The sequence below is a fragment of the Stegostoma tigrinum genome, chromosome 3 (genome assembly GCF_030684315.1).
Source record: "Stegostoma tigrinum isolate sSteTig4 chromosome 3, sSteTig4.hap1, whole genome shotgun sequence".
Taxonomy (NCBI): domain Eukaryota; kingdom Metazoa; phylum Chordata; class Chondrichthyes; order Orectolobiformes; family Stegostomatidae; genus Stegostoma; species Stegostoma tigrinum.
The window spans coordinates 68,587,677-68,615,360 of record NC_081356.1 but is presented as its reverse complement, the minus strand read 5'-3'; the positions used below and the strand labels follow the sequence as shown (position 1 = coordinate 68,615,360).

General features: G+C 39.2%; 1 protein-coding gene across 1 annotated transcript in view; it reads left to right on the top strand.

Moving 5' to 3' along the window:
• Nucleotides 1–27,684, top strand: part of tmc1 (transmembrane channel-like 1) — a 100,289-nt gene that overhangs the window by 43,777 nt on the left and 28,828 nt on the right. Inside the window, exons 5-14 of the mRNA XM_059644661.1 lie at nucleotides 425–524; nucleotides 710–763; nucleotides 1,767–2,196; nucleotides 5,733–5,870; nucleotides 12,164–12,254; nucleotides 18,733–18,814; nucleotides 20,021–20,127; nucleotides 21,506–21,604; nucleotides 21,753–21,895; nucleotides 27,070–27,214. Coding sequence (XP_059500644.1) covers nucleotides 497–524; nucleotides 710–763; nucleotides 1,767–2,196; nucleotides 5,733–5,870; nucleotides 12,164–12,254; nucleotides 18,733–18,814; nucleotides 20,021–20,127; nucleotides 21,506–21,604; nucleotides 21,753–21,895; nucleotides 27,070–27,214 — 1,317 coding nt within the window. The 5' untranslated portion in view covers nucleotides 425–496. The remainder of the gene's footprint in view (nucleotides 1–424; nucleotides 525–709; nucleotides 764–1,766; nucleotides 2,197–5,732; nucleotides 5,871–12,163; nucleotides 12,255–18,732; nucleotides 18,815–20,020; nucleotides 20,128–21,505; nucleotides 21,605–21,752; nucleotides 21,896–27,069; nucleotides 27,215–27,684) is intronic.

The window sequence follows — 27,684 nt, the reverse complement described above, 5'->3', positions numbered from 1 at the left end:
TCTGAAATGAGCCACTGCTTCTCCATCACTTTTCCTTTCACCTTATTTTAGCCAGTTAATTCTTCATACCTTTCTCATTGTTTTTACCTAACTTTATACACCAACTTCAGATCCACATTTCTTACCCTCAAACTGAATGTGAAATTGTATCATGTCATGAGCATTCTTATTGAGTAGTTCCTTTACTATGAGGTCTTTGGTTAATCTTGTCTCATTTCATATTACTGGATCTAAAGTATACTGTTCCCTGAGTGGTTCGTGAATGTACTTGTTTCTAAGAAGCTGTCTTAAATATGCTGTCTGAACCTATCTTGCAGAATATCTTTACTAATTTGTTTCATCCAATTTGTGCCTTCTCTGCAATTTTCACATCAAATGAAACAATAAAAGAAATGATATTTGTTCTGTTTGGATTCCTGTATAGTTTCGTCATCCAGCGGAATCAGTGAGGATTTGTTCAGATTTCTTTCTGCATAATTAGACAATTTTGCTTCATATGTTCCTTGGCCCTCACATGGTTATTGGTGAGTGGAATCTGTTGTAATTCATGCTTTAGGCATCATGGTTTTATGATGAACCAGTTAGTTTTCTGTGCAGTACATTTTACTGAGAACTTGATGCTAACCAAAAGAAGTCACAAACTAAAACATAAGGTAAGGCTGCGGGTTTATTGAATTACACCAATGTCTTGGTGTTTATTTTCCAACAGTGAGCATTGAAGTGGATAATGATGAAAGTGATGATGAGCAGAGTGAAGACACAGGTAAGACATTTTCCCATGCATGTTCCGTGTGTCCACCATGCATGGACAAAGATAGAATTAGTAGGAAATGTCACCATAGTAAAACTGATTTGTCATGAGGAGCGTACAACTTCCTAGATTTTGTGTTCACCACTCCCAGATTTTGTTTTGTTAATTGGGAGACATCAGTAGGGAATGTGTTTCAGATGTATATAGCCAAATTTCCCACCAGTATGATGTCCATGCACTTTGTTCTGTCATTCGTTAGAAATGCTAGATCTTATTTGGGAGAGTATATTGCAAACACAACAATAATGAAGTGCCAAGACCATAGGGTTCATTTTTCATTAGATGCAGGCAAAAGAAATTATCTTATTTATTATGTATTGTTCTCTTGCATCTGTCTTTGTGATAAAGAGGTGGTAGTCATTCTTCTCCAACGGCAAATGTGGCACAGAGGCTTTCCCACTTTGAATTCCTGGAGAAAAGCTAATGTTAGGAGCAGCAAAAGAAATAGTGTGATTTCTTGACCTTTAAATAGCATAGGATTTTAACACCATCTGACCGGTTGGAAACAGGCAGAGACCATGTTAGTTCAACATTAGATCTGAAACTTATTTCTTCTAAGATGTAACATTTTCTTAGTAATTGAATGAACTATTAGCTGTCTGAGGAGCTATGATTTATCTTTTACATTGCTTATTTTATAAACTCTAAATTAACTGGCAATGCAACATATCATTGGAGCACCAAGCATGCTGTCCACAATCTGCAATTTCAAACATAAGATTGTAGGTTTGCTAAATTATTGTATCACTCAAATCTTGAAATAGATTTAATCATACTGGGAATAGTGATACGTTGAAATATATCCTTTTGGCTTTTACGTGTCTTAAGGATGTCACAGGGAATTATTCATTTATATTTTATTGTTCCCTATTGGTTATTATTTAGATGTACATTTAGGATTAGAGCTGCTGATTGAGTGCAAATGTAACCTGCAAATCTGTTCATTTGTTTTAAGATAATGACAGCTCAGAGGTGGAGCCACAAAACTCCAAGGAATCAGTAGGAAGAAATGGAAAAAGAAAGAGAAAGATTGAACAAGAATCAGAGGAGAAATCTGATGACTCGGAGGAGGAAGAAGAGCAAAGTAGAAAGAAAAATGTGAAAAACAGAAACAAGTTAACTAACAGAAACAACTCAGATGAATCTGAAAAAGAAACAACTAAAAGTAGGAAGAACAAAAATGTAAAATCTAAGAAGAAAGATTCTCACAGTGATGATCATGATGATGAGTCACTGGACAAGAACAAGAAAGGAAAAGGTGACAAAAAGCAAATGGACAGTGAGAGTGACAAGGAGGATAACAAGAAAAGGGGCAAGAGAAAGGATAAGAATTGTAAAAAAGATGGAAATAAAGGCAAAGGGAATAAAAAGAAATTTAGTTCAAGGTATGTCTCGTTTTTCCAAAGGTTGGAATTGACTGGATACAATATGTGGAATAACTTTACGAGTTAAGAACTGGCTTGGTCATGGTTTGCATAACTGATTAGTAATGTTTACAAAAAAAAACAGTTATTTCACTGTTTTATGGATTCTTGAAATTCAGATTGCAGAGATTCTTTTCATTTATATCCATTTCAGACGTAGAAACTAGAACAGTCTGATTCTTTGGCTGAATTTCTTTTATGACCTGACTCTTATTTACAGATGGGAATTGGCAGAGATCCAAGAATACTTCACTTGGCAACTTGTCACTTCTCATTTGATGATTGATAAATTGTAGAAAGTAAAAATGGTGCAAATATAAAGATTGACAGGGTAGAAATAAATCTATTGGTGTGGTAAGCTTGATATACAAACTTTGCAGGCCTCGCATTATTGAACAACAAGAAAATTGTACCCTTGCTTCCTTTCTTTTATTTGTGAGTGTAATGGCATAGATGTATTGCTAGGGATCTCAGGTTTGCTAATCAGTTTAATGCCTTTAGCAAATAAAGTAATAATGTCGTTTCAGATCTAAGAAAAATGTAGGTGAAGACATTAGATTTAATGTTTCAAGAAATCGTCTGGTATTCTATGTCAACAAATTAGGTATAGAAACCTATTTATAATGCCCCAGGTTATGGCATGGATCTAATTGCTGCTGGAAAAAGGGAATCTAGGCAATCATCCTTTACATCATTTTATTGGTTTTGCCATTTCAAGTTAGTATTACAAGATGACTTCACATTAATATCCATTCATAGAATTTCAAAATGAAAACTGTGTAACTTACTTGACTACAATTAATTCTCGTTCAAAACAGGCTCCAGTTGATTTGGAGAAATCTGAATTAGGCTAGTTCACACATTTTGCCCTATTCATTCTCTCATTCAAAAAGCTGTAAGGCATAAGCATGAGGAAAATCTTCTTGTTTGTTGTTTTCTCCATGCAAGCACTGCAATTTCCAAAATCCTTGATTCCATCCTAAGTATGACAGCTATTGATTTGCAGGCTGAGTGACTTCACAGGTAAGTAGTTTTTTTTAAAGCTTTGAATATGTGACACTCCTTCGGTTTTGCCCATGAGCTGTGAGTGGAAGTGGTCTGCTTCATGTGTCAGAAACAGTGATATTGACATGTTTTTGGGCAGTCATGAACGTGGTGGGCTTTGATGTCATTCATTGACAGTTTTTGTCATGGAAACAAGCTACAAATTCATTTGTCAATTGATTTTAAATTGCACAAAGTTCTGTGCTGGGATTTAAATGAGTGCCCCTAGGACATTAGGCTAAACCTCTGTGATGTTACCACTAAAACACCATTTCCTTGGCATTCCTACCAGATTAAACAATGCAGGAATTTTCAAGGTTCAGTGTACATGACATTGAGTTCTAATTTGCTAATTCAAGACTATCTAGTGGTATCTACTGTTATTTAGGCTTGTTCTTGCAATTTGCCAAAAGTTAGCAGAGGAAACTGAGGTTTGGGCTTCGATTTGGGTTGGCAATGTAAAGTGCGGACATTTCCGTGTCTGAACTCTGGGCAGAATATGTGTTATTCATGTGATGACTCATCAAATGTAAATGTTCGAACAGTAGTGCATCACGTGGAACTGCTTGCAAAAGAGGAGATACACAGGCAGAGACAGCCATGAGAGGGCTGTATAAAGGCTTGTGATACTAAGAGAGACTAGTTATACATTAGTTAGACGTAGGTAGGTTTGTGGGCTGGATTTTACAGGGAGACAAATTCCCTGCCCCCAAATCCTGTCAAGAAGTCAATTCCAAGCCCGCTGACTCTGTGGTTAGCTGTCCACTGCAATATTAGGCTGGAACAGTCCGAATTGAGTCCGAATGGAACTGCTGTCCCCTCTTGGCCTCCAGTAGCTTGTTAATGTCAGCAGCATCAGGTTTGTGTAGTGTCTGCAGCTGAGACTGTAAATAGTTGAAAGAAATAAAGGCAAGAGAAGAGTTAAGTGGCCAGCCTCCCAAGTAACTCCAGTATTTTGGATAAACTTAACTATGAAGCCCCAGTAAGGAGGATAGGTGGCATCTGATCTTCGTGGGGTGCCTCCGAAGGGCATTGGAAGTTCTGAAGAAAGGTATATCCATCCCTTCTTGCTTGATAGTAGCCTGCACAGTGAAAGTTGCCGGGTTACTCTCCTTGTCTTCACCTTCCCCTGTCTTGTGATATAAAGCCAGAGAGACAATAAGAGCAGTAAGTAGCCAATCCCTATCCGACATAATGTGGGAGTGTACTGATCCCAGCTGACGGTAATATTGGACAAGTCAGAGTCCTAAGCCTACCTGGCGTGGTAGACCACAACAGTTATTTTTTATGCAATTTGGCTATTGTGGTGGTCTGTCACTGAACATATTCACAAGGGGCTGTATGTGTAGCTTTAACAAAAGAACATCAAAGGCCATTGTGTTCAAAAAGAAAACAAAAGCTATTTTACACTCCATAAGAACTATTTGAAACAGTTTGATTACAAATATCCTTAATAAACCCCTGAACAACATTACAGACACTTAAACATCAGTGAAGTTGACGTTTTTACAATTGACTAATCAGTTGACACACATGTACTTCCTTTCTTTCCAGCAAACTTCCACATATATGTAATGTTACGTTCTTTAGTTAGTCTCTCTTCCTGAGATCCTTTAAAAAAAACTACATCTCCTAGCTCATTTGTTCCTTGACACATGTTCCTTAATTTCATATGTTCAACAGCCTCATAGGATGTCTCCCTCTCTGACACCTTTCAAGCCTTCTGTTTTTGGAGCTTTTCTCTTACAAGCTTCTAAGCAACTTAAAGATGATATTCTGCTGGAGACTGTTGAATTGGACAATTGATGTTACAAGCCTTTCTGCTCTAAGTGACCTGTCCTCTTTTTGTAAGAAACTTGCTGATCTTCTGAATAGTTCTGTCCTTCTAAAATAATGTTTCACTCACTCCATCTCCTTGTGTCCCAGGTCACTTTGTCGCTAGGCAGTATACCTTTTTTTTCCTCTCTTCTGTTCCTTGTTTTTAACAGCACTGAATTATTCAGCTTTAGGTTTCTAAAATAAATCTGACTTTTTTGCATTTCACCAACTTTACAGACAACCCAAGAGTATTCACAGAATTCAAAAATGAAGTGAAAACTATGTCTTTCCTTAACACATATGAGGATAGAAATGAAAAACTGACTTAAATCTATGCATAGTTTTGTTTACTTTAGAATGCTAGTTTCTAAATAATTCTATGTCATGAACAACTTCACGGCAAACAAGGCAGGTATGGGTGGGAGGATGGTGGGAAAGTAACCCATTTTAGTTATGAGAGATTCACATTAAGATGTGGTGTTGGGGAGCAGGAGCTTAAAATAGACTTTGATATTTCTGAATAGCTAAATCGTGTGCATAATTGTTAGATTTTACCTAAATTTATTTTGGTGATAGTTTTTCTTTGCAACAGAAAGCTATAGTGTATTGATAAATATTGTGCTTTTGGTTTCCAGTTCAGGAGAAGAATCTGAAGAAGTTATTACTGAAGAAGATGTGGCCAAGCTGAAAGATGAAGTTGATGAAAAAAAGAAACTAATTGCAACTTTACGCAACAAACCCTCACCAATGAAACATAAATTACAATTACTGAAGTGGGTGCACCTGTTTTATAAGTTATAACAATTCCTGGTCAAATCTAAAATCATGACCAAAACACTTTTGAAACAATGTAACCAACACAATAAAAATAATGGAAATAGGTATTGGCCTAAACTGGCTTGTGAGGACAGGGGTGAATATCAAAAGTGTTCACTGTGAGCGTAATTTTCTGCCATTATGCTGTAAGTGTGAGGTGGCACCTTTTTCTGAATTCTGAATTCAACTGATTTCCCTGTTGGGTTGCCTCCCTGGGAGTTTTTCCTGGAGGTGGTGGATTAAGAGTTTGCATTCGAGGCTGCTCCTAAGTAAGGATGCAGGATGTGTCCTTAAAGGTCCAATCCGAGGGCCTTCAAAGAGTGGTGGCTCCATTGACAAAGGTAGGCAGTAACTCTGCAGAAGGGGTCTATGATGGCACTTGCATATTATCATGCCTTCTAAAGAGGTTACAATTAAATAAAGTAACGGTGGCCACACGTCACCCTTGTGGAGTGAAGAATTTTTCACAGGATTGCCAGTGACTGCAGCTGTGGCCTGCTGATGGCTATGACTCCAGTGGGTGTTAAAAATAGTAGGGCTCAGAGCCATCCATTGGCAAATAGCCTTCATGCATCTTCCTCATTGGGTTCAGAGTGGGACGCGGGGAGGGTGTACCCATTCAGCCCAAAAATGGGCACTTAATTAAACAGATTGACCAGCCATCAGTGCTGGAGAGTTTGATGATGGGCCTCTGGCAAGATTGTATGTAGTCATGATACATTATGCCTCTGGGCACCCTGTTGCAGTTTTGTTCCTTGACGTTTTTAGTGGACATTCAATGAGCAGACAGCTGCCCTGTCCATCCAAATATCCCAAACCCTCCCCTCCTTTGAGATTGTCAGGTAGATGACAGAGTTTGTAACTATATTTGAACAGATTGGCTATGGACAATACTAATTCTGGAGCACAAGTACTGTTGCAGGAATGTTGGTCAGGGCTCAATTACTTCGTAGTTTCCACGGCATTTTAGCTTTGTCTGTTGCTGCTCCAGTCATCTCCATTTGTTTGTTGAACCTAGGTTGATTCCTTATCTTGATGATAATAATTAAGTATGTGTCATGAGTTACAGATTGTGGTTGAATACAATTTTTCTGCTAGCGATGACCCATGGCACTTCCTGGAGGCCAAATATTGACTTGCTCAATCTGTTTGAAATCTATCGCATTTAGCAATGTGGTAGTGCCACACAACAATGGAGAATATCAACATGAAGATGGGAACACCACAAGGACTGTTCTATGGTCACTCTTGCCAATGCTGTCACAGACAAATGCATCTACAATCGATAGATTTGTGAGGACAAGGTCTTGTAGGTTTTTCCCTCTTGTTGGTTTACAAGCCACCTGCCTCAAACTGGCAACGATGCCAGCCTCGGCAGCTCAGCTCAGCATGTTGGGGTGCTACTGAGCCACTCTTGGAAACTGACATTAAAATCCCCTTGCTCTTGCACCCTTGGTGCTTCTTTGAATTAATGGTCAACATGGAGCAGTACCCGGAGGGGAGAGACTAGCAGTAAGTGGTAACCAGCAGAAGATTTCCTTACCCATGTTTTACCTAATGCTGTGAGACATTTTCAGGTCCAGAGTCAGTGTTCAAGCCTCATGGGAGACCTTTGCCCAGTTGTGTACTATAGTGCCATTTCTGGTGTGTCAGTCCTGACAGTGAAATGGCACATAGCCGAGTGCTGATGCTGGTGGCTTTCAGGTATGATTCCATGAAAATGATAGGCTATTGCTTGACCAATCTGTGAGACAGCTCTCTCAGTTTTGACACAAGTCCCAGATGCTAGGAAGGAATACTTTTCTTGTCTGGCAAAATTGGGCCTGCCATTGTAATTTCCAGAGCTTAGCTTAAAATTAGGAGATCTGTCCGGTTTTATTTCTTTTCTTTAGGATACATGGCAGATTTATACAACTCAGTGGTTTGCTATGCCATTTTAGAGAGTGGTTAATGTCAACCACATTGCTGTAGGACAGGAGTCATGTATACACTGGACCAGGTAAGGACGATAGATTTCCCTTTCTAAAGAACATCAATGAAGTTGATGTGTTTTTATAATGGAGAGTGGTATCATGTTCACCATTAGACTAAATTTTAGTTCCAGATTTATTAATTGACTTTAAATTCTGGTGGCTAATATGGTGGTATTTGAACATATGTTCCTAAAACATTGGCCTGGGACCCACTAGAATAGTAATCCACTAACATTATCACTACCTCACAATTCTCCCTAATTGAGCTCTTAGTGTTGGGTTTTCTGGTTCCCGTAAGTTTACATTGTCGTGCTCTAGATTCAAAATGCTGAAACTTCATTGAATGTGTTTCTTCTAGTTCTCCACGTATCTGGTGAACCAGTGCATTGATTCCCAGTGTCCAACTGAGGTACAATAGTGAATGTAGCAGGCTGGTTGTACACTTGCATAACAGTTAATTCCTCGCTCTTCAAAATAAAAGAACAATATCATATCCTTCTTTGTTTTTAAAAATGTGGATCTATTATATTGTTCCAATCATAAGCTTCTAAAAAATATATTCTACCTAACTGAGTGTAAGACAACATTCAGTAATGAATAACAATGGTGAAAGAGAGTGGGGTGCTTGAGCAGCAAATGATGTTGGTGGGAGAGGGTTCCATCAGCACTTCTCTGGAAGAAAGGATATCTTTTGGGGGAAAGATGCTTCTGAGGAAGAAAGAGCAGAAAGACAAAAGGTTCCTCAATGCAATGTAAGTTCATCTGAATACTTCCTTATTTAACCGTAATTTCTCTTCATGGTTGAAATGACCTGGTGCCAGTGGAATACCGAATCCTTGCTTCATGATCTTTGGGCTATACCTATGTCCAAATCTTATGTTACATAAAGAAGACTAACAACAACTTTTATAACTAAACAGGATGGATCTAGAGTCTGTTATAGAATGTTTCTTTTGTGAAATTATAATGTATTGCTGAGGTGAGAGGATGCTTTGCCTCCATCTTGTGGATTTAGAGTTCATTCCCCTCAAGGGTAAATTGGTGTTGACAACTGTTTGTGTTCATCTCGACATTGTAAGAGACGTGCTTGAGTCACTGTTGTATGCCACTTGCCAGTGATATTGATAATTCACTACTTTTTTTTATGCTGATGATGTTGGCTTGCTGGTTAGATATGTTATTGATGATTTTTTTTCTGTATTTCCAGCTCAGTTGTTAGTCGAGTTTAGTCATTGTTCCTCCTTATTTCCTCACCAGTTTCAGTGTCAATGATGTCTTTAACTCCAACAGCTTTTTCTCAGTTTCTGGTTTTCATGATTAGATCCTGTGCAAGTACAGTTTGTCCTTGCAACAGTTCTGATTTGGTATTTTTCAAGTTTTAAATCCATTTACCTGTATATCCATGAGCTTTTCTGTTACTTCATTCTGGTCACTTGGAGGAATTATTTGCTTTGCAGAATTGTCTTATACTACTTTTTTCTTTTAACACTCTGCATTTGACTGCATATCACCTTTGAAAAATGGAGAAGGAGTCAAAAAGGCAGGGGTTAGGTTTTCCTTTGCCTTGGAATTTCGTGAGGGTTTTGTTTGCTGTCTGTAAATCTGTGTCCTCTTGGGTAATGTGGCGGTGATACACATGCTTATAGGCAAGTTCCTTAAAATCATCTGGAGGTGAATTGTTTCCATTGTCACATACTACTCTTTCAGGAATCTTTTGGTGCAGAATGCATGCTTTGGTTCTCACATTTTTCACTCTTCAAGTAAAACGAATCATTGAATAGTAGTCTGCACATTTGAGGGACATTTCTTGGTTGTGAGTGAATAAATCGGCTGGCACTGTCTGCAATCATCTGGATAATACTTCAGTAGCTACAATCTCCTCGTTCTGTTGTATATTTCTGCATTTGAGGCATGTAGTACAGTGCATGCAGACACTATTTTTCCATTGACTTCATAAATGCCTATCCAGTATTCAACTGATCTGGCTTTCAGCTTACCCTTTTCCATTCATGTGGCCTTCATGACTTTTCTGGAGACGTCCTTCTTTGAGACTGATGCTCTGGATCTACCAGCAGAAAGAAAGCGTAGTGTAGTGGTAACACGGTGTGAAGCTGGATGAACACAGCAGGCCAAGCAGCATCAGAGGAGCAGGAAAGTTTGACGTTTTGGATCAGGACCCTTCTTCAGAAAAAAGAGTGCCAACCCGAAACGTCAAACTTTCCTGCTCCTCTGATGCTGCTTAGCCTGCTGTGTTATCTCAGATTCTCCAGCATCGGCAGTTCCTACTATCTCTGTAGTGTAGTGGTAACATTACTAGCCTATTATTTCAGAGATCCAAGTGAATGTTCCATGCACATGGGTTCAAATACTGCCATAGAAGCTGGTGGAGTTTAAGTTTAATCTGGAATTAAAAGTTAGATACAGTAATTGTGATCATGAAACGAGCATTAATTGTCGTAAAGATATTCACCAGATTCACTGATATTCTCTAGGGAAGGAAATCTTACCTGGTCTGGCCTGCTTGTTGTTCCTGACCCAGGGCAATATAGTTGACTCTTAACTGCCTCTAAAATGCTTTAGCAAACCATTCAGTTCTAGTATAGTTTGGGATGGCAATAAATACGCACCTTGTTAGGTAGCCCAAGTTCTGTGAAAGAACGAAGAAACAAAAACACCATCTTTTGGTGATATATTTTTCTGATATATTAATTTTGCCAAATTGCTGCCAATGTTAGCTGTATCTTTGGCAATCCCAGAATCACCCACCGAGTGACCATTGGTTGATTATTGTCTTTGCTGGTCAGCAAAGTCTGGTCTTAATCAGTTTCACTGGTGTTCACCAGGTGATGGAACTTCACACTTGGATCTTTTCAATCATGTTTCTTCTGTGGTGAAAACATCTGCTGGAACCATTTCTCTTCCTGGTCTGTATTTCGGAGTGAAGTATTCTTTATTCATTAAAGAGATGTGGGGGTCATTGGCTAGGCTGGCATTTATTCCCCAGCCCTATCATAACTCCTCCAAAGTAGTCTTTGCGGCCTTACCAGCGTGTAAATTGATTTTTCTTATAAATCTTTTCTTGCGAACAATGAACTTTCTCTACTATAAACTCTTTGCCCAAAAGTTAAGCGGAATTTCTCCCATCCATATTTGATAACCCTAATCTGTTTTCTCTGTAAACAACTGTGTTAAGGTGGTGAAATGCATTGAGCTGCACAGTTTGCATGTGTGGCTATTAGGTGAGAATTGAGCCTGACTTTGATATCCTCTAGCATGAAACAGCCTGATAACTTATGGGGCTGAATTCTCTCCTTTGTGGTATTATTGTGATGAGGTAGGCCTTCTGCTCACTATCCCAATATTCACCTTGACCTGGATTCATTTTCCTGGGTTGAGTTTATTTATTGGGAACATGAGCCGTACAGGATCCTAGCCACAAAGAAATTGGATGTCTCTGCTGCTCAATGCAAAGCCTTTGCAATGCTCCAGTGGGAATGTTTTGTCGTTCTAGATTATGCTGACAGGAAAAACCTTGAAGATAATCAGAACAAATCATTTTCAGCCGTGACAATGGTCAAGGCTTAAAAGATCAAGGCACAAGTCTGAAGTAGTGGGTGAGGAAGTTCTTCCTAGGTCTGCACCTTCCATTAAAAGAAATCTGAATAAAGCCAGGATCTATTACTACCACTCTGGACAGCATACACACATCACTCTGGGAGTGACTAAATTTTCTGTCAGCAAACAACTCTGAACTGGATTTTTGGCTTAGCTGACTAGCCACCAATTTACACCTCTTATGTTGTAGATGCACAGTTTCTGCACTGGAAAAGTGATTTCTGCTGGGATTTAAATATTATTATGGTTTTAGAATAGAATATAGAATCTAGAGTATAGAATCTCCTTTGACATTTTGAGTAGTACAGGGAGAATTTTTCTAGCAGAGTTGTATTTTTGGTCTTATTTTGTTTACCTTCTAGCAAAATTGAAATTGCCAATAATTGCCACTAGCTTGTGAAGGCCAACATTTCTAGTATGAATTGGCTAAGCATATAGAATTTACCTATCTTTAGTTTCATGCTATATCATAAGCAGAATATGAGACAATACTTTGTTTCATCCGAAGCAAACTTTGACAATGATAATGTCATTACTAGTCACTTGATAAACAAATTCTACTCAAATTCCATGTTTACATGTCGGCTTTATTGCAATTAGTTGCTACTTCTTTAAGAAGTTGTAGATTTTATTTCATTGTGTTATTTCTGCCCAATTTTAAGAGAAGCACAGGAATTTGTGGAGAAATTTGAAGGCACACTTGGGAAAGGAAAAGGCAAAAGATTTTATGCCTATAAAGTAATGATGACCAAAGTAAGTGACAATTCTTGTGATGAAAGTACATCTGTATCTTTTGATTGATTGTCCTTCATCTGGCTCTTAGTTTTTATGGAAATGTTTCTTTCAAGATTTCTACATGAGGTTACTGTGATGCTGGTTCAGCTTTCTTAACTTAATCGGTATATGTAGAATGTCATAGTGATTTCCAGTGGCTCTACCTATGGGACAGATGTTTATGTTCAAGTCCTACCTCGGGACTTGATGGTCAAGGCTGGTGTGTCATAACGTGGCTAAACATGCTGACAATAAATATGTAAATCCTGAAAGTTCGCTTGATGGTAGGAGACAGAGTGGTGGTCGAGGAACATTTTTTGGCCTGGAGGCCTGTGACCAATGGTAGGGATTGGTGCTGGGTCCACCGTTGTTTATAATTTATATAAACAACTTGAATAAAAATTTAGGAAGTATGGTTAGTAAGTTTGCAGACTACACTAAAATTGCTAGTATAGTGGACAGTGAAGAAGGTTCCCTAAGATTACAAAATTGATCAATTGGCCCAATGGGATGAGGAGTGGCTGATGGAGTTTAATTTAGATAAATGTGAGGTATTGTATTTTGATGAAACAAACAAGGACAGGACTTATACATTTGAAAGATAGGGCTCTGGGTAGTGCTGTAGAACAGAGACCTAGGGGTTCAGGTACGTAGTTCTTTGAAAGTTGTGCTGCAGGCAGACAGGATGGTGAAGAGGGTGTTTAGCACACTTGCCTTCATCACTTGGACGTTGAGTATTGGAGTTGGGCCGTCATGTTCAGATTATACAGGAAGTTGATGAGGCCCCTTTGGAGTACTTTGTACAGTTCTGGTTATCCTACTATAGGAAGGATATCATTAAATTGGAGGAGGTTCAGAAATAACTGCCAGGATGTTGCTGGGACTGGAATATTTGAATTATAGGGAGAGGTGACATAGGGTGGGACGTTTTTCACTGGAGAATAGGAGGTTGAGGGGTGACCTAATGGAGATTTATAAAATCGTGAAAGGCTGAGAAAGAGTGAGTTCCAAACTAGTGGTCATCTTTTTAAGGTGAGAGGAGAAAGAGTTAAAAGGGCTCTAAGGGGCAACTTTTTCACACAGATGGTGGCTCTTATGTGGAATGAACTGCCAGAGGAGTTGGTAGATGCAGGTTCAGTTACAACATTTAACAGACATTTGGACCGGCCCATGAATCCGAAAGGTTTAGAGAGCAATGGGCCAAAAACAGGCAAGTGGGACTAATTTAGATTGTGAAATTTGGTTGACATGGATGAGTTGGGCTGAAGGGTCTGCTTCAGTGCTGTATGACTCCATGGCTGTATGACTCTATGTCTGTGTTGTATAGTAAAAACAAGAATATTTCAAACTGTGTGATAGCTGTAGCACTGCAGACTTCCCATGTTAAAAATGCATAAAGTGCAGATTCTTGCCATGAGCACATGTCAGCCATGATGTGAAGAACTACCACAAATGCAGAATGCATTTGAATATTTTTGAAATTGTTCATAGTCAAATTATCTCCAATTTGGTTTGATAATTGAAGCACCTTCTGTTTGCATGCCCTCTTTCTTTCAATTTATATTTTCAAAAATTATTCTCAGGACGTAGATATCCTTCTCAAGCCATTTATAACAATAAGGTTTGAGAGTAGATCTGTAGCTCGGGTTGTGGGTGTTGAAGTTGGTTTGCTCGCTAAGTTAGTTTGTTGTTCTGCAGACGTTTCAGTACCGTGCTTGGTAACATGTTCAGTGCAGCCTCTGATGAAGCATCGGTGTGTTTTCCCACCTGGTTTTTAAACTCTGTGGTCCATTGAGATGGATTGCCTCACTTCTGAGTTTCCTCCATAGTGGAACGTATATGGGGTCGAGTTCAATGTGTTTATTAATAGCCTGCTTCGTGGAGTGCCATGCTTCCAGGAATTCTCGTGCTTGTCTCTGCCTAGCGTGTCCCAAGACCTTGGTGTTCTCCCTGTCCATGTGGGGATTGAGATGAATGAGTATTGGTCGTGTCTCTTTGTAGCCAGTTGGTGTTAATCTCCTCTTGTAGTTAGTTTCCTTTCCGTTCGTCCGATGTAGTGTTTGTCACAGTCTCTGCATGGGAAAGATTCTACACGCCCTGACACATTCATCACACTACCCTATATCAGGAACACGTCAGATTTCACCACAAGACTTTGACGACTGCTGGGCGTCAGAGTGGCACACAAACTCACATCAACCCTCCGACAAGTGCTCACCCGATCTAAAGACCCACTGCCCGCCATGGACAGGACCAATGTCATCTACAAGATCGCATGCAGAGACTGTGAGAAACACTACATCGGACAAATACATTCATATACATTCCACTATGGAGGAAACCTGGAAGTGAGGCAATGCATCGCAACGGACCCCAGAGTTCAAAAACCAGGTGGGAAAACACACCGATGCTTCATCAAAGGCTGCACTGAGGATGTTACCAAGCACGGTAACCAAACGTCTGCAGAACAACAAACCAGCTCGGCGGGCCAACCAACCTAACCATTTATAACTGTCTCTAATTTCCAATGAGAATGTGATAGTGAGCTTTCTTCTCGAACAGCTGCAGGCCATGCAGTTAAAGCATTTTTCTAATGGTATTAGGTAGGGGCATCAGGCTTTCGATCCAGTGACAAGATATGTCCGAGTCAGGATGGTAATAAGTTTAGAAGGGAACTTGGAGGTGATGGTGTATCATGCCCCTGGTATACTAATCCTTTTAGGCATTAGAAGTCTCATGTGTGGGGCACTGTGTCATTTGACTTGAAAAGATGTTTCTTAACAGCTTCGTTTTAAGTCAAATCATGATAGAAATATGACACAGTATTACTTACTGAGTTGACCACGTACTAAAATAGATAGGCCAGATTGGGCTGTGGCAGGTCACGAGGGAACCGACAGGAAGGAAGTACCTACTTGTCCTCATCCTCTCAAATCCGCCTGTCACAGATGTATCTGTCTATGACAAGGTAGGAATTGCATAGTCATTATAGAAACTAAGTCACGTTTTCACACTGAGGATAGTCTCCATTGTGTTACGTGGCATGACTACCATGCTAAAGGGGAGAGATTTTGAACAGATTAGCAATTTGAAATTGGGTATCCATGGAATTGAATTGAATTGGATTAGCTTTATTGTCACATCTACCCATAGGAGCACAGTGAAAAGTTTACAGGTCACCACTAACCGTGCCATCTTAGGGTGATGTAAGGTCAGGAGAGCAGGGGCATCAGATCTCTGGAGGGATAAGTGTCAGATCTGGGGAGGAGTCAGGTTGCCAGTGGGGTAAGAGAGCAGCAGTGGATGTTTGATTGGTATGTTTGTGTCCAGAAAGGTCAGTTCAGGAGTTGGAAGGTTGTGTGAAAATGGATCGGGCTAGTGCTAGTTTGATGTTTGTTTGGGAGGTGATTGTCTGGTGCCTGAGAGGTGTATGGAATCAAAGGAGGTACGGCTTAGTGTCAGTGGTGAGCCAAAAGTCAGTTTAATATTTATCCAAAAGTTAACTAGGTTCTTCTCCTGGCTGACTATCAGCTTGAGTAATGTTGAAGCCTGCAGCTTTTCCGATTTCAATGGATTCTTTCAAAGAGTTACAGGTGAACTGTCCATTGGTAAATTTAATTTCTTGGGCAATTCTCACTGAGTCAGCTACGTTAGAGATTTTACACAGTCCCGATGCACAACTTCAGTCAATGCTGCAATATTAACTCTTTGACTGGCAGAACCTCAAATTTCTGCACCTTTGCATATACCCCCACCTTAAGGACTACAGCTGTTGAAGGAGGCAGCTCACTGTCACCGCTTTAAGAGCAACTAAGGATGAGCATCAATAGTTAGCCTAACCACTGATGCCACGTCCCATTAAGAATTAAAAGTAAACAAAGAATTCCATGCCCAATTCCCATTATTCACGAAACATTTCAAATACCAATGTGGATGTTTCCATCATTCATTCAGCATTAGGTCCCTTGCAGCTCACCTCAATAATTCCTACATTTGTCATCAGTGCTATTCAAAATTGCTGAGCTCTTTAATCTTGGATCAGTTAGTAAACAGGCCCACTTTTGTGGGAATTTCTTATAGAATGACCTGATTAATCCATTATTATCAATCAATTTTAACTAGTTAAAGGTATTCTGGGAGTTGGAGCAAAAGCAGGTAAATGAAGTTAATCTCACCATGATCCAGTCAAATGGAGAAACAGTCTTAAAGGACCAAATAATACACTGTAGTACCCATGTACAGCATTGGAACATGTACCAGATTTTAAACATAAGTTTGGAGTTAAAAGTTGGAGTTAAAGTTGAAAATTCAGAGATTATGTTTAAATCTTGACCACAATCCAAAGTAATGTTTGTTTCTAAAAGTAGGAATTAAATATAGATTTGATTTGCTTATGCAATACAACCTTTAGGTCATCTGAGATGGTTGAGAATCACAAGTAAAGACTCAGTCCTATTTACAGAGAGCTAAAGAAAAGCTAAAAAAAGTGTGCATTTCTGTAGTTCCATTAGTGTACAGTAAAACATCACAAATATGACTTATTGAAGCCTTCTCAAACTGAATTTAACTTAATAATGAGCCACATAACAAAATATTCGGACAGATGATCCAAAGCTTGGTCAGATTGTTATTTTTAAAAAAGAACTTTAAAGGAGAAAAATGCAGAGAAAGGAATGTTTAGTAAAGGAATTTTAGAGCTTTTGGCCTAGCGAGCAGAAGGCATAACTAATAATGGTGGGTGCTTAAACTCTAGATTATGCAAGAGATTAGAGCTGAAGAAGTACAAAAATCTGAGAACTCTGTAGGAGTGAAGAATCTTGCCGAGATAGGAAGTGGTGAGGTCATTAAGAAATTAAATAACATGGAAGATAGTTTTTAAAACTAAGGCCTTGCTGGAAAGTGACCAAAAGCCAATGCATTGTCAGTGACCATGGGCACAAATTAAGATTTCAACTCCAGATGCTTGCAGTTAATTATGTTTACAGAAGGTGCAAGATGGGAAATCAACCAAAGAGAATTGGATTAAAGTGACCCTGAAGATAGAAAAGGCATGGATGAGTATTTCAGGAATGGATGAGCTGAGGCAGGTATGGAGAAGGGGGCGATATTACAGACGGAAGTAAGAAGACTTGGTGATGTAAAGGATAAGGTATTGGTAACTCAGTGCAAGATGAAATAACATGTGAAGTTGCAACAGTCTGGTTTACAACAATTCCTGAGGGCAGTCTTCCAGGCCCAACCATCATCAGCATTTCATCAATGATCTTCCTCCCAACAAAAAGCTGGAAGTAGGGATATTTGCTGATGTTTAATTCACACTTCCTTAAATAATGAAGCTGTCTGTTCCTGCACACAGCATATACTACATTCAGGTTTGGAGGGTTATGTGGCAAGCAACATTTGTATCACACAAGTGACAGAAATGACTACCTCCAGAAGAGATTCCAAATATCTCTCATTGGAATTTTCATCCTTACACCCACCACTGTGAAAAACCTAGAGTTGTCATTAAATTGGACTAATTGGACTAACCACGTAAATACTGGGGCTGTGAGGACAGGTCAGAGACTGGGTGTACTGCAGTAAGGGCCACGTCATCAGACTCACCAAAGTGAGAAGACACAAGTCTGCAGCGAATGAAATAACCTTCACTTGCTCACCCAGGACAAGGCAGCTCAGTTGATTGTTAAATCATCCAACAGTTTAAATATTCACTCCTTCCACTACTGATGCATGTTGACTGCGGTATGTGCTACTGCAAGATGCAGTGCGGCAACTAACACGCTAAAGCTCCTTTGACAACCCTTTCAAACCCATGACCTCAGTCACCTAGAAAGAGAAAGGCAGCAGACGCATGGGAATTTCCAAGTTCTCCACCAAGTGGGGACATGAAGTGACCTGGAAATATGTCACTATTTCCTCATCATCAAAATGGGTCAAAATGCTTTAACTCCCTAACTAATAGCACACAAAGCGTAGTAGCTGAAGAAAATGGTTCATTACCAGCTCCTCAGTGGCAATCAGGGATGGACAATAACTGGTCAGTGACATCCATCTCCTGCAAATCAATAAAAAAAAGCATCAGACAGTGGTTGTGAAAAAAATAATTATTTAGTTCCAAATAACTAATTCAAAGAATGGTACAATTATAGAACTAAAATACTGTGGATGCTGACAATCTAAACTAAAAACGGAAAGCATTCATTCCAATGAAGGGCCTAAATGAAATGTTAACTGTGTTTCCCTCTTTTCTTCCAGACCCATGAATATTTTCAGCATTTTCTGTTTCTATTTCAAGAATATTACTTGCCTAGAATCAGGCTGTATTTCTACTGTCACATTTAGTGGATAAATAATTAAAAGAAGAGCATTTTCAAGAGGGGATTAATTGAAATGTAAATGAAAGTTCTAATTTTCAATGATAGAAGGCCTACATATCTTGCATTTTCACTTTCAGAAATGGATGAAATTTCAGCGTGATTTTGAGAATTTCAAAACTGCTTGTATTCCATGGGAAATGAAAATAAAAGAGATTGAAAGTAGGTGGAACAGACTGTCTTATAAAGTCTATTACAAAATGAATTTATTTGATTGTCAGGGAATAAAGCTGATCTGGCATGGCAACTGGTTTTTCCAAAATTGCTGAACATCCCTACAATAAATATTTCCTTTTCTGGTCGGCCGTGAGATGGAAAGAAAATTTTATCCTCTATTATCACTATTCATATCTCCAAATTACAGCATGCATTTAAAAATGCACATTGACACAATAATGTGGGCTTCTTGGTGTGCCAGAAGTCTCAGTTGGCTGGATGGTTGATGTAGATCATGCCAACAACACAATATTCAGTTCTTCTTCTCACACAGTTGCATCTGCTAACATCAGAATGGACACTGGTTGCGTTTTTGTGGTGGGAGAATTAACGTTGAATGACGAAGGCATTGCCTCAGTAATCTCAGTGATCTGCTGGAGGACAGATTGCTGAATTTATGTAGCATTCCTTTGTTGCACCATAATTTATTGTTCAATGCTTGTCTAATGGTACAACAACTAGTAGTTGCCTTAAACTACATCCATCATTTTCTGACTTTTGTTATTACCAATCTCAATCATACTGAATCTAATTCACAGTCCTTTTGCCCAAGATCATTCCACACTAATGTCCTTACATTACCCCTTATGCTCAGAGCTATCTTCCCCTTTTGCCATCCTGTTTCTCTTTCCATAATATTGTGTATCCTGGAATACCTAATCCTCAACATTGCACACCATGAAACCATGCCTCTGTAATGGTGATTAGCCATTTATTTTTAACTGTGCCATTAGTTCAACTATCATTATTGCAGATGCTTTGTACATTTAGATAAAGTGCATTTAATTTGATTATCTTGTTACATATTTAGGACTTGTGTATCTCTAAGGCAACAGCACTCAAATAATCCTTCATTTATAACAACAAAACACAAATTGTCAGTTGAAATTCTGACAATACAGTGGATGGTTTACACAACCTGTTTCATGTGAATGGAGAGGGGGACCTTTGCATTTGAGCATTGATGCTGCTTGGCCTGCTGTGTTCATCCAGCTTCACACTTTATTATCTTGGATTCTCCAGCATCTGCAGTTCCCATTATCTCTGGCCCACGCACCTTTACCCTTTTTTCCTATTTCAGTAATTTCTTTAACTCCTGGAATAATTAACTACTTACAATGTGCAATGACATTTTTTGTTTGTTTTTACCAGGTCACTTTGGTTCATCAGTTGCTTCATATTTCATCTTCTTGAGGTGGATGTATGGAATCAATATGGTTCTGTTTGGCTTAACCTTTGGTTTGGTCATGATCCCTGAGGTAAACTTGAACAAAAAACACAGTTGCTAGTTTCATCATTAAAATACCTTGAAGTTAAACTATGTTTTATGAAGTAAACACAATAAGTTTTCAAAAGATAATTAATTTTTGTTTTCTAAGCTAGCTTTTCAACTTCTTTATGAATGAAAAATTTCTGTGGAATCAAAGTTGTTTTTATCATGAGTTTCCAAAATTGGCATTACCTTGGCAAGGTCATACTCATTGCCTATTCCTAATTGTGTTGAAAAGATGGTGGTCCTTTTTTTTAATGTTGCAGACCCTTTGTTTATGAAGCTCCAACTACAATATGTTACAGTATGCTATAAGTATGTCAGGATCCCAAGGATCCACTTACCTGACAAGCAAGGACCATTTCAGTCAACTCCTGGTGACAGTTTGTGCCCTGCTCATCCCATTGACTCTTGTCAAAATCCTCACACTTCACTTCACTGAACTCCTGCTTGTCTTTGCACTCAGGTTAAAATCAGAGCCATCAATCTATGTGTTCACTACAGCAACTTTTACATTCAGGATTGTGGTAGCATTGCGACAATATAGCTGAGCTGGCATTCTAGACTAATGATCCAAAGACAGAGTTGAAATGCCAGACCAGAAATCTGAATTCAAGTATTTAAATGAACTTTGGAATTTAAATGAATTCAACGATGCTAAGCATAAAGCTTGTCATGTAAAATCCCACTCCGTTCTTTCACGTCCTTTTGGGAAGAAAGACAGTTAGTTATCCTTACCTGGTCTGACTAAATACAAATTCAGACCAGTGTATAATGACTGTTAACTGCTCTGTGAATGTCTGAGCAAGCTACTCAGTTGTATGCAAAATGTAGCTCATTGCTACCTTCACAGCAACAATTAGGTGGGGACAGCAAGTTCTGGTCTTACCAGGGATCTGTGTTGCTTGTTTGAGATAACCCTTAATGGTGTTGCTAGATGTTGCTACTTCTGATGAATTATTTTGAGTCTTTTCCCTATTGGGCATCTTCCAAGGTCACTTTCAACCTTCTTCCTTGTTCCGCTTGTCTAGAGTGGATCATGACTGGATATGAGTTGTCTAGACACTGGAGTCTCACAGAGGTTACAGTGAGCTCAGAGTTTTTGTTCACTTCATTTGCTTTGTAAGCAAAGGTGAACTAGATTACCTGTGGAAACTGTTGGTGTAAGTGCCAAACCTCTAGCCCTCTAACTCATCTGTGTTTCTGCCTTGATTAAACATCACTGTATTCCAAGCAAGTTTAATATTTATCCTTAAAAACAAGCCTTTCCACGATAATTAATTATCAGTTTTTAAGGTAGGGAAATAACTGAGTGATTGAATGCAATTGACGTCTTTGTGAAGTATACTTTAATGTGTTGCCTTTAGGCTCTGATGGGAAAGCCATATGGCAGCATGCCAAGAAAAACTGTTCCTATCAGTGAGCAAGACTCAGCCATGAATTTTGCTACATTGTGGGATTTTGGGGTAAGTTTGAATTTTGTTAGAGACATGTCCATGTAGAAAACATTTATTCCAGAAAACATTTATTCACCACTTACGTAAATTCTAGCTCAATTGCTGATGTAGTTTTTATGAAAACTATCTCTTAAAGAAACCTCTATACTTTTTCCAGGGCTACGCACAATATTCTGTCCTTTTCTATGGTTACTATAATAATCAGCGTACAATTGGGTGGTTGAAATTCAGGCTACCATTGGGCTACTTCCTGGTGGGAGTCGGTACAATCGGATACAGCTTCATGGTGGTGATTAGAACGTAAGTTTGACTTTCCAAGTCAGCCATCTATCAACCGTTTCTTGTTGGAAGTCTCCAAACCAATTAATTTGCACAGAAAGGTGGACCTTTTTGGTTGTCATTTTTTTCAAAATTTTATTGCTTATCATAAAAAACACCATTATTTACCAGAAATAATACAGTACCTTAATAAATCTTTGCACTGTGGAAGATTTTATTGATGAACCTTTGATGAATGATGTGAAGGCAGTTGACATTAAGGGTGAAATTTATTTGTCTTGATCCAGGTGCTGGCAGCAGACTTGGAAGGAGTGGCATTACTACCAGCAGCCAGAATAGCCAACTGATAAACCTGATGCAGGCATGGGTTTTTGGCCAATAATGCAGAGGGGGTGGGAAGAATGTTTTTGAATCCACTGTCAGCTGATAAGGTTAGAGGTCTGGATGCCAATTGCATGCAGCTTTTGACATTCCAGCAGTGACTATAAGGCAGCAGCTTTGATGTTGCAGAATTAAAGAACAATCCACAACCACGTGTCCAGAATCCATCTTATTTTCTGCAATTGAACTCCAAGCACAGTGCCGACCTCCAAATCTATGTTTCCACTCCTTCTGCAGCAGCAGGACCTTCGAGCAGCAGAATGGCCACGTAACCTAGAGTGATCATTGTATCAGCTGCTTCAATATTTAGCCTGTTATGTGACTTCCATCGAGAAGATACTGCCCAATTGGCACATCGCTCAGAGCAGACAAAGATCAGCCTACAGTTTAGCGATGCTTCACTGTGGATTCTCTTTTAGGCTGCCTGGGAACAGCAGGAGGCTATCTTCCTCAGCAAACAGCATCAGGAGGAATTCCCACCTGGGAGTTTGAACATAGATCGTAACAAAGCTTAACAGCCATTGGGCCCCTAGGCACAATTTGGTGACATATTAAAAGAAAGAACAGAATATATACAAAGCAAAGATTGGCTAAAAGATAAATAAAGGAGGAAAAATTTATGTACAAGAGAAAGTTGGCTAAAAATATAAAACTCAATAGTAAGAGTTTCTATAGATATTTTAAAAAAGGATTAACACTGTGATGTAATCTGTGAATCTCTGATGAAGGGTCTAGGCCCGAAACGTCAGCTTTTGTGCTCCTGAGATGCTGCTGGGCCTGCTGTGTTCATCCAGCCTCACATTTTATTATCTTGGATTCTCCAGCATCTGCAGTTCCCATTATCATTAATACTGTGCACTTTGTTTTGAAAGAGAATGAGTTTGGAGAATCAATAATGGAAAATAAAGAGATAGCAGATAAGCAAAACAGGAAATTTTCATTGGTTTTCACTGTAGGGAATATAAGAAACAACTTTGAAATAGCTCTTAATCAGGAGATGGAAGGGAGGGAGGAATGCAATAAAATTACAATTACCAGGGAAGGCGTAGCAAGCAAATTGTTGGAACTGTGGGCTCACAAATCTCCAGGTTCTGATTGTCTTCATATGAGGATCTTAAAAGATGTTGTTGTTGAGACAGTTGATGCATTGGTTTTAATTTTCAAAAAAACTCCCTAGATTTGGGGAAGGTTCCATTGGAATAGAATATTGCAGTGACCCTTTTCCTGTCTACAGTGATCTAAGGTCTCCCATTAACTTCGTCCTCTTCCATCATGATTCTGAACCTCCACTTTTCTTCAAAGAAAACTGCTGAATTGTGACTGGCAACTCCGGATAGCTTCTCCTCCCCTCATGAATGCACTCACCTCCCCTCTGCAGTCCATGATCCTCATATTTAAATTCAAAATATCATTTAATTGTGAAATGTTCAATGTTACTGAGGGATAATGACATGTTAATCCATTAAAATCGCCTTCCAGCTGTCGATAGTGCTGTACAAGCTCCTATCCATCTCCTGGTCAGAAGTATAGAGTCATACAACATAGAGACACCCTTTGGTCCATCAAAGATAGTTTGAGGCTTTTATCCTGATGTCAGAAATTTGATGTGGCACCTCCCATATAATTCAACACATCACCCCAAATTGTTCCCACCTCCACAGACAGCATTAAATCTTACCTCAAATGAATTGTATAATCAGTACATTAGAACAACTGTAATATAATTTGTGTGTCAGGAATAATCAGCACAGTATTCAAGTATTTTAGATTTGTGTTGAACATCAATTGGACCAAAAACACACATCAATCCAAGCCTTGAGTTTGAAGATGAAACACTTCATGAAAAACCATGCAATTCTGTGTTTTATATTTCATTTTTAAAAAAATGAAGCAACAAGCTGACAATAGGAATGAGCTGAGCTTTATCCTTCCATTACCAGCTCCATCTGTGATGATAATGGTGGCATTTATATTAAATCAATGTGGGTCAGATTAGGTCAGTTCAAGCTGACAGTTGAAACTGAGTCTGATTCCATCTTACCTATCATTTTCTGAGAACTGAGTAAGTTATTCTAGTGAATCAGCAGCAGGTGTAGAGGTGACTATGAAAGCAACAAATCTTGTCCTGATTCTAGTTACACAAAAGGATCAGATTGACTGAATCTTTTGCCATAATCCAATGTGTATTCAATGCAATCAATTCATCAGTGCCAAATTAGTCACTTTACATGGTATAAACGATGTCCACTTAGCAGTTACCAGCGTATTGGCGAAATTCAGAAACACCTTGGCAGAATTTGTTACCAGGAGCTTCCAACCGCCACATTAATGCTGAGTGCATATATTGTAGATACTGCATTCCACTACATTTCTGGAACCAACTTCTCTTTTCTTTAATTCTGCAGAGAAAAATGCACTCATTAAAAGATTGGCACAGAGCTGTACTGGTGAGAGTCTGACCCAATTGCTTTCCCTGGAGTTATTGAAAGGATCATGCAGTACTTTGTGATTTTCAGACTCCTGAGTCAATTGCACTTCTTAACTGAGCAATTGGCAGCAAGTTTCCTAGGGTGACACAACTTCTATTGTGTCAGAACTTTACCTACTCAGGGGAGGTGGCTAGACAGTGGGAAGCCAGAGTGGCATAGAAATAAAATATGCTCTGACTGTTTGGTACAGATGGTGAGTCTGAGGGCATACACAGCAGAAACCTGCCTTTGCAATTGCAACTCCTGGGGATTACCCTTAGGCACACTGCTTGGGATATAGAGGTGACTGTCAGTTTGCTCAGCTTTTCCTCACAGTCATTGCGTTCCACCATCCTTTGAGGCGTTCACTTGAGTCGCACACTGACTTTGAAACCATTGAGAGGGTATAAGATCTCCTGCACCTCAACCCTACTGTCAGTGTTATTTGGATGACAAAATGGGAGTTGGTTGCTAATTATTCCAGAAAATTGATCTAGAAACCATCTTGTGCTGGCAGCCTGATTTCTAATGTGTAAACTAACAATAAAGAAATGTTACAGCGCAGAGAAGGTCTGTTGGGTCTATTGTGTCAGAATCAGCTCCCTGAATGAGCAACTCAGTGAATGCCCTTCTCTCACCTTCTCCATTGACCCCATAAATTATTCCTTTTCATGATACAGTCTATTTCCCTTTTGTGTGCTTCTATTGAATCTCACATCACTTTTGCTTCACACAGAATTGAAAATAGTTCTGGCCGCTGAGAGTGTTCTAAATATGGCGAACTCAGCTTGACATTTCCACTTGTGAATCAGTCCAGAACTAGGGCAATCGATAGTTATTAATAAATCAAATAAAGAATTCAGAAGAAATTTCTTTCCTCACGAGATAGTAGTAAATGGCAACAAGATTGCAAATCCATCTAAAACTTTTCCTGCAACATAGAGAAATGTTCAGAGTAATAGAACGTGTTAAAGCAGTACCCAGAAAAAAAGGCTCAGGAGTCTTAAAATCACAAAGTATTGCATGATCCTTTCAATAACTCCAGGGAAACATGCTTCCTGCCACTCAGTTCCAAGATATGCTATACGACTGAAATAGTGGGACGTTCAAAAATCCAGAACTGACCTTGCAAAAGTGCAGGACCATAATTCAAATAATGTGTTCTTGACATTTGCAGTTGCCTGTGTGGGATCCACGAATATAACCTGCATTCTCAATATAACGGTCAAAACTTCAGCTGGAAATTTCTCCTACCCCTTGCACTGGGGGCTTAGTGAGATTGCTAATATCCAAAAAGTGGGTCTCTAAATTTCTAGATCACTGCCTTATGGGCGTATAGTAAAATTTGGGATGACCTTTGTCGCTAGCAGCATTGTCCATATTCAGGAAAATGCTCACGTTATTGCTGCGGCAGATCACATCCCTTGGTTACAATTTAGAGTCGTAGAGTCATAGAGCTGTATAGCACGGAAACAGACCCTTCAGTCCAACTCGTCCATGCTGTCTAGATATCCTAAATTAATCTAGTCCCATTTGCCAACACTTGGCCTGTAACCCTTTAAACCCTTCCTATTCACCTACCCAACCAGATGCCTTTTAAATACTGTAATTGTACCAGCACTTCCTCTGGCAGCTCATTCCATACGCACACCACCCTCTGCATGGAAAAGTATCCGCTTAGATCCCTTTTAAAGCTCTCCCCTCTCACCATAAACCTATGCCCCCTAGTTTTGAACTCCCTTATCCTGGGAAAAATCTTGGCTCCTCACCCTATCCATACCCCTCACGATTTTAGAAATCTCCACAAGGCCATCCCTCAGCCTCCGATGCCCCAGGAAAACAGTCCCAGCCTAGTCAGTCTCCCCTTTAGCTCAAACCCTACAACCCTGGCAACATCATTGTAAATCTTTTCTGATCCCTTTCAAGTTTCACAACATTTTTCCTCTAGCATGGAGACCAGAATCGAATACAGTATTCCAAAAGTGGCCTTAGCAATGACTTGTGCCGCTGCAACATGACCTCCTGACTCCGATAAAGGAAGTGATTCTTTTGTGAGATATTTGATATTTCAGAAATCATTGCATGTCTATGTGCAGGAGGGTCCCTTTGCTTCTGTGTGTTTGCTAATGTCTCTTTGCAAAACATATCCTAACAAACTAGTGTTAACGGAGGCAGGGTGGCCTTCTTACTTTCATCCTGTGGTTCAGATATGCCCTAAATATGTAGCAGTTCATTGTGGCTTAACAGTGTCACATCACCTAGTGCATATTTCTTTGTTTCCTTGAACATGATAACAACAATAATACCTTCATAAGATGATGATGTAACACTTGCATGTGTCCTCAGAATGGCAAGCAATGCGAATGAGGAAGGTGGTGGAGATGACACAAGTTTTAATTTCAGTTGGAAGATGTTCACAAGCTGGGACTACTTGATTGGCAATGCAGAAACTGCAGACAATAAGTTTGCTTCCATCACTACCAGTTTTAAGGTACAGAATTCTTTTGCCATTTGTCACATAGTTTTATTAAAAAATCGATTGATGCATTTCAGTGCTTAGCATATTACATCAAATGTCAAATTATTCTATTTGAATAGATATTTGAAATGATCCATCTCAACAATTATTAAAATACATTTATGGTTTTGTGCATTCAAGTAAATGCCATGTCGCCTATGAGTCGGTTAATATGACAACATAAGTGTGGCAGAAAAAAAGATCTTTGGAATATTAAGTCCAAAACATTATCTCATACTTGTGGTCATAGATTCTGCCCATTCTACTCCATGGTCTGCATGAAGAAAGCAACTGTCCATTGGTAAAATTTCCAGAAAGGCATTGCATGAAATGGCTCCGCATGATTGAAGTAATGGGCAAAACTTCAAACTTAACTGAACCCTATATTATTTAAGTTTATCAAAGTCCATTCTACTTGTAAGTCCTTCATAATCCCAAAAGCA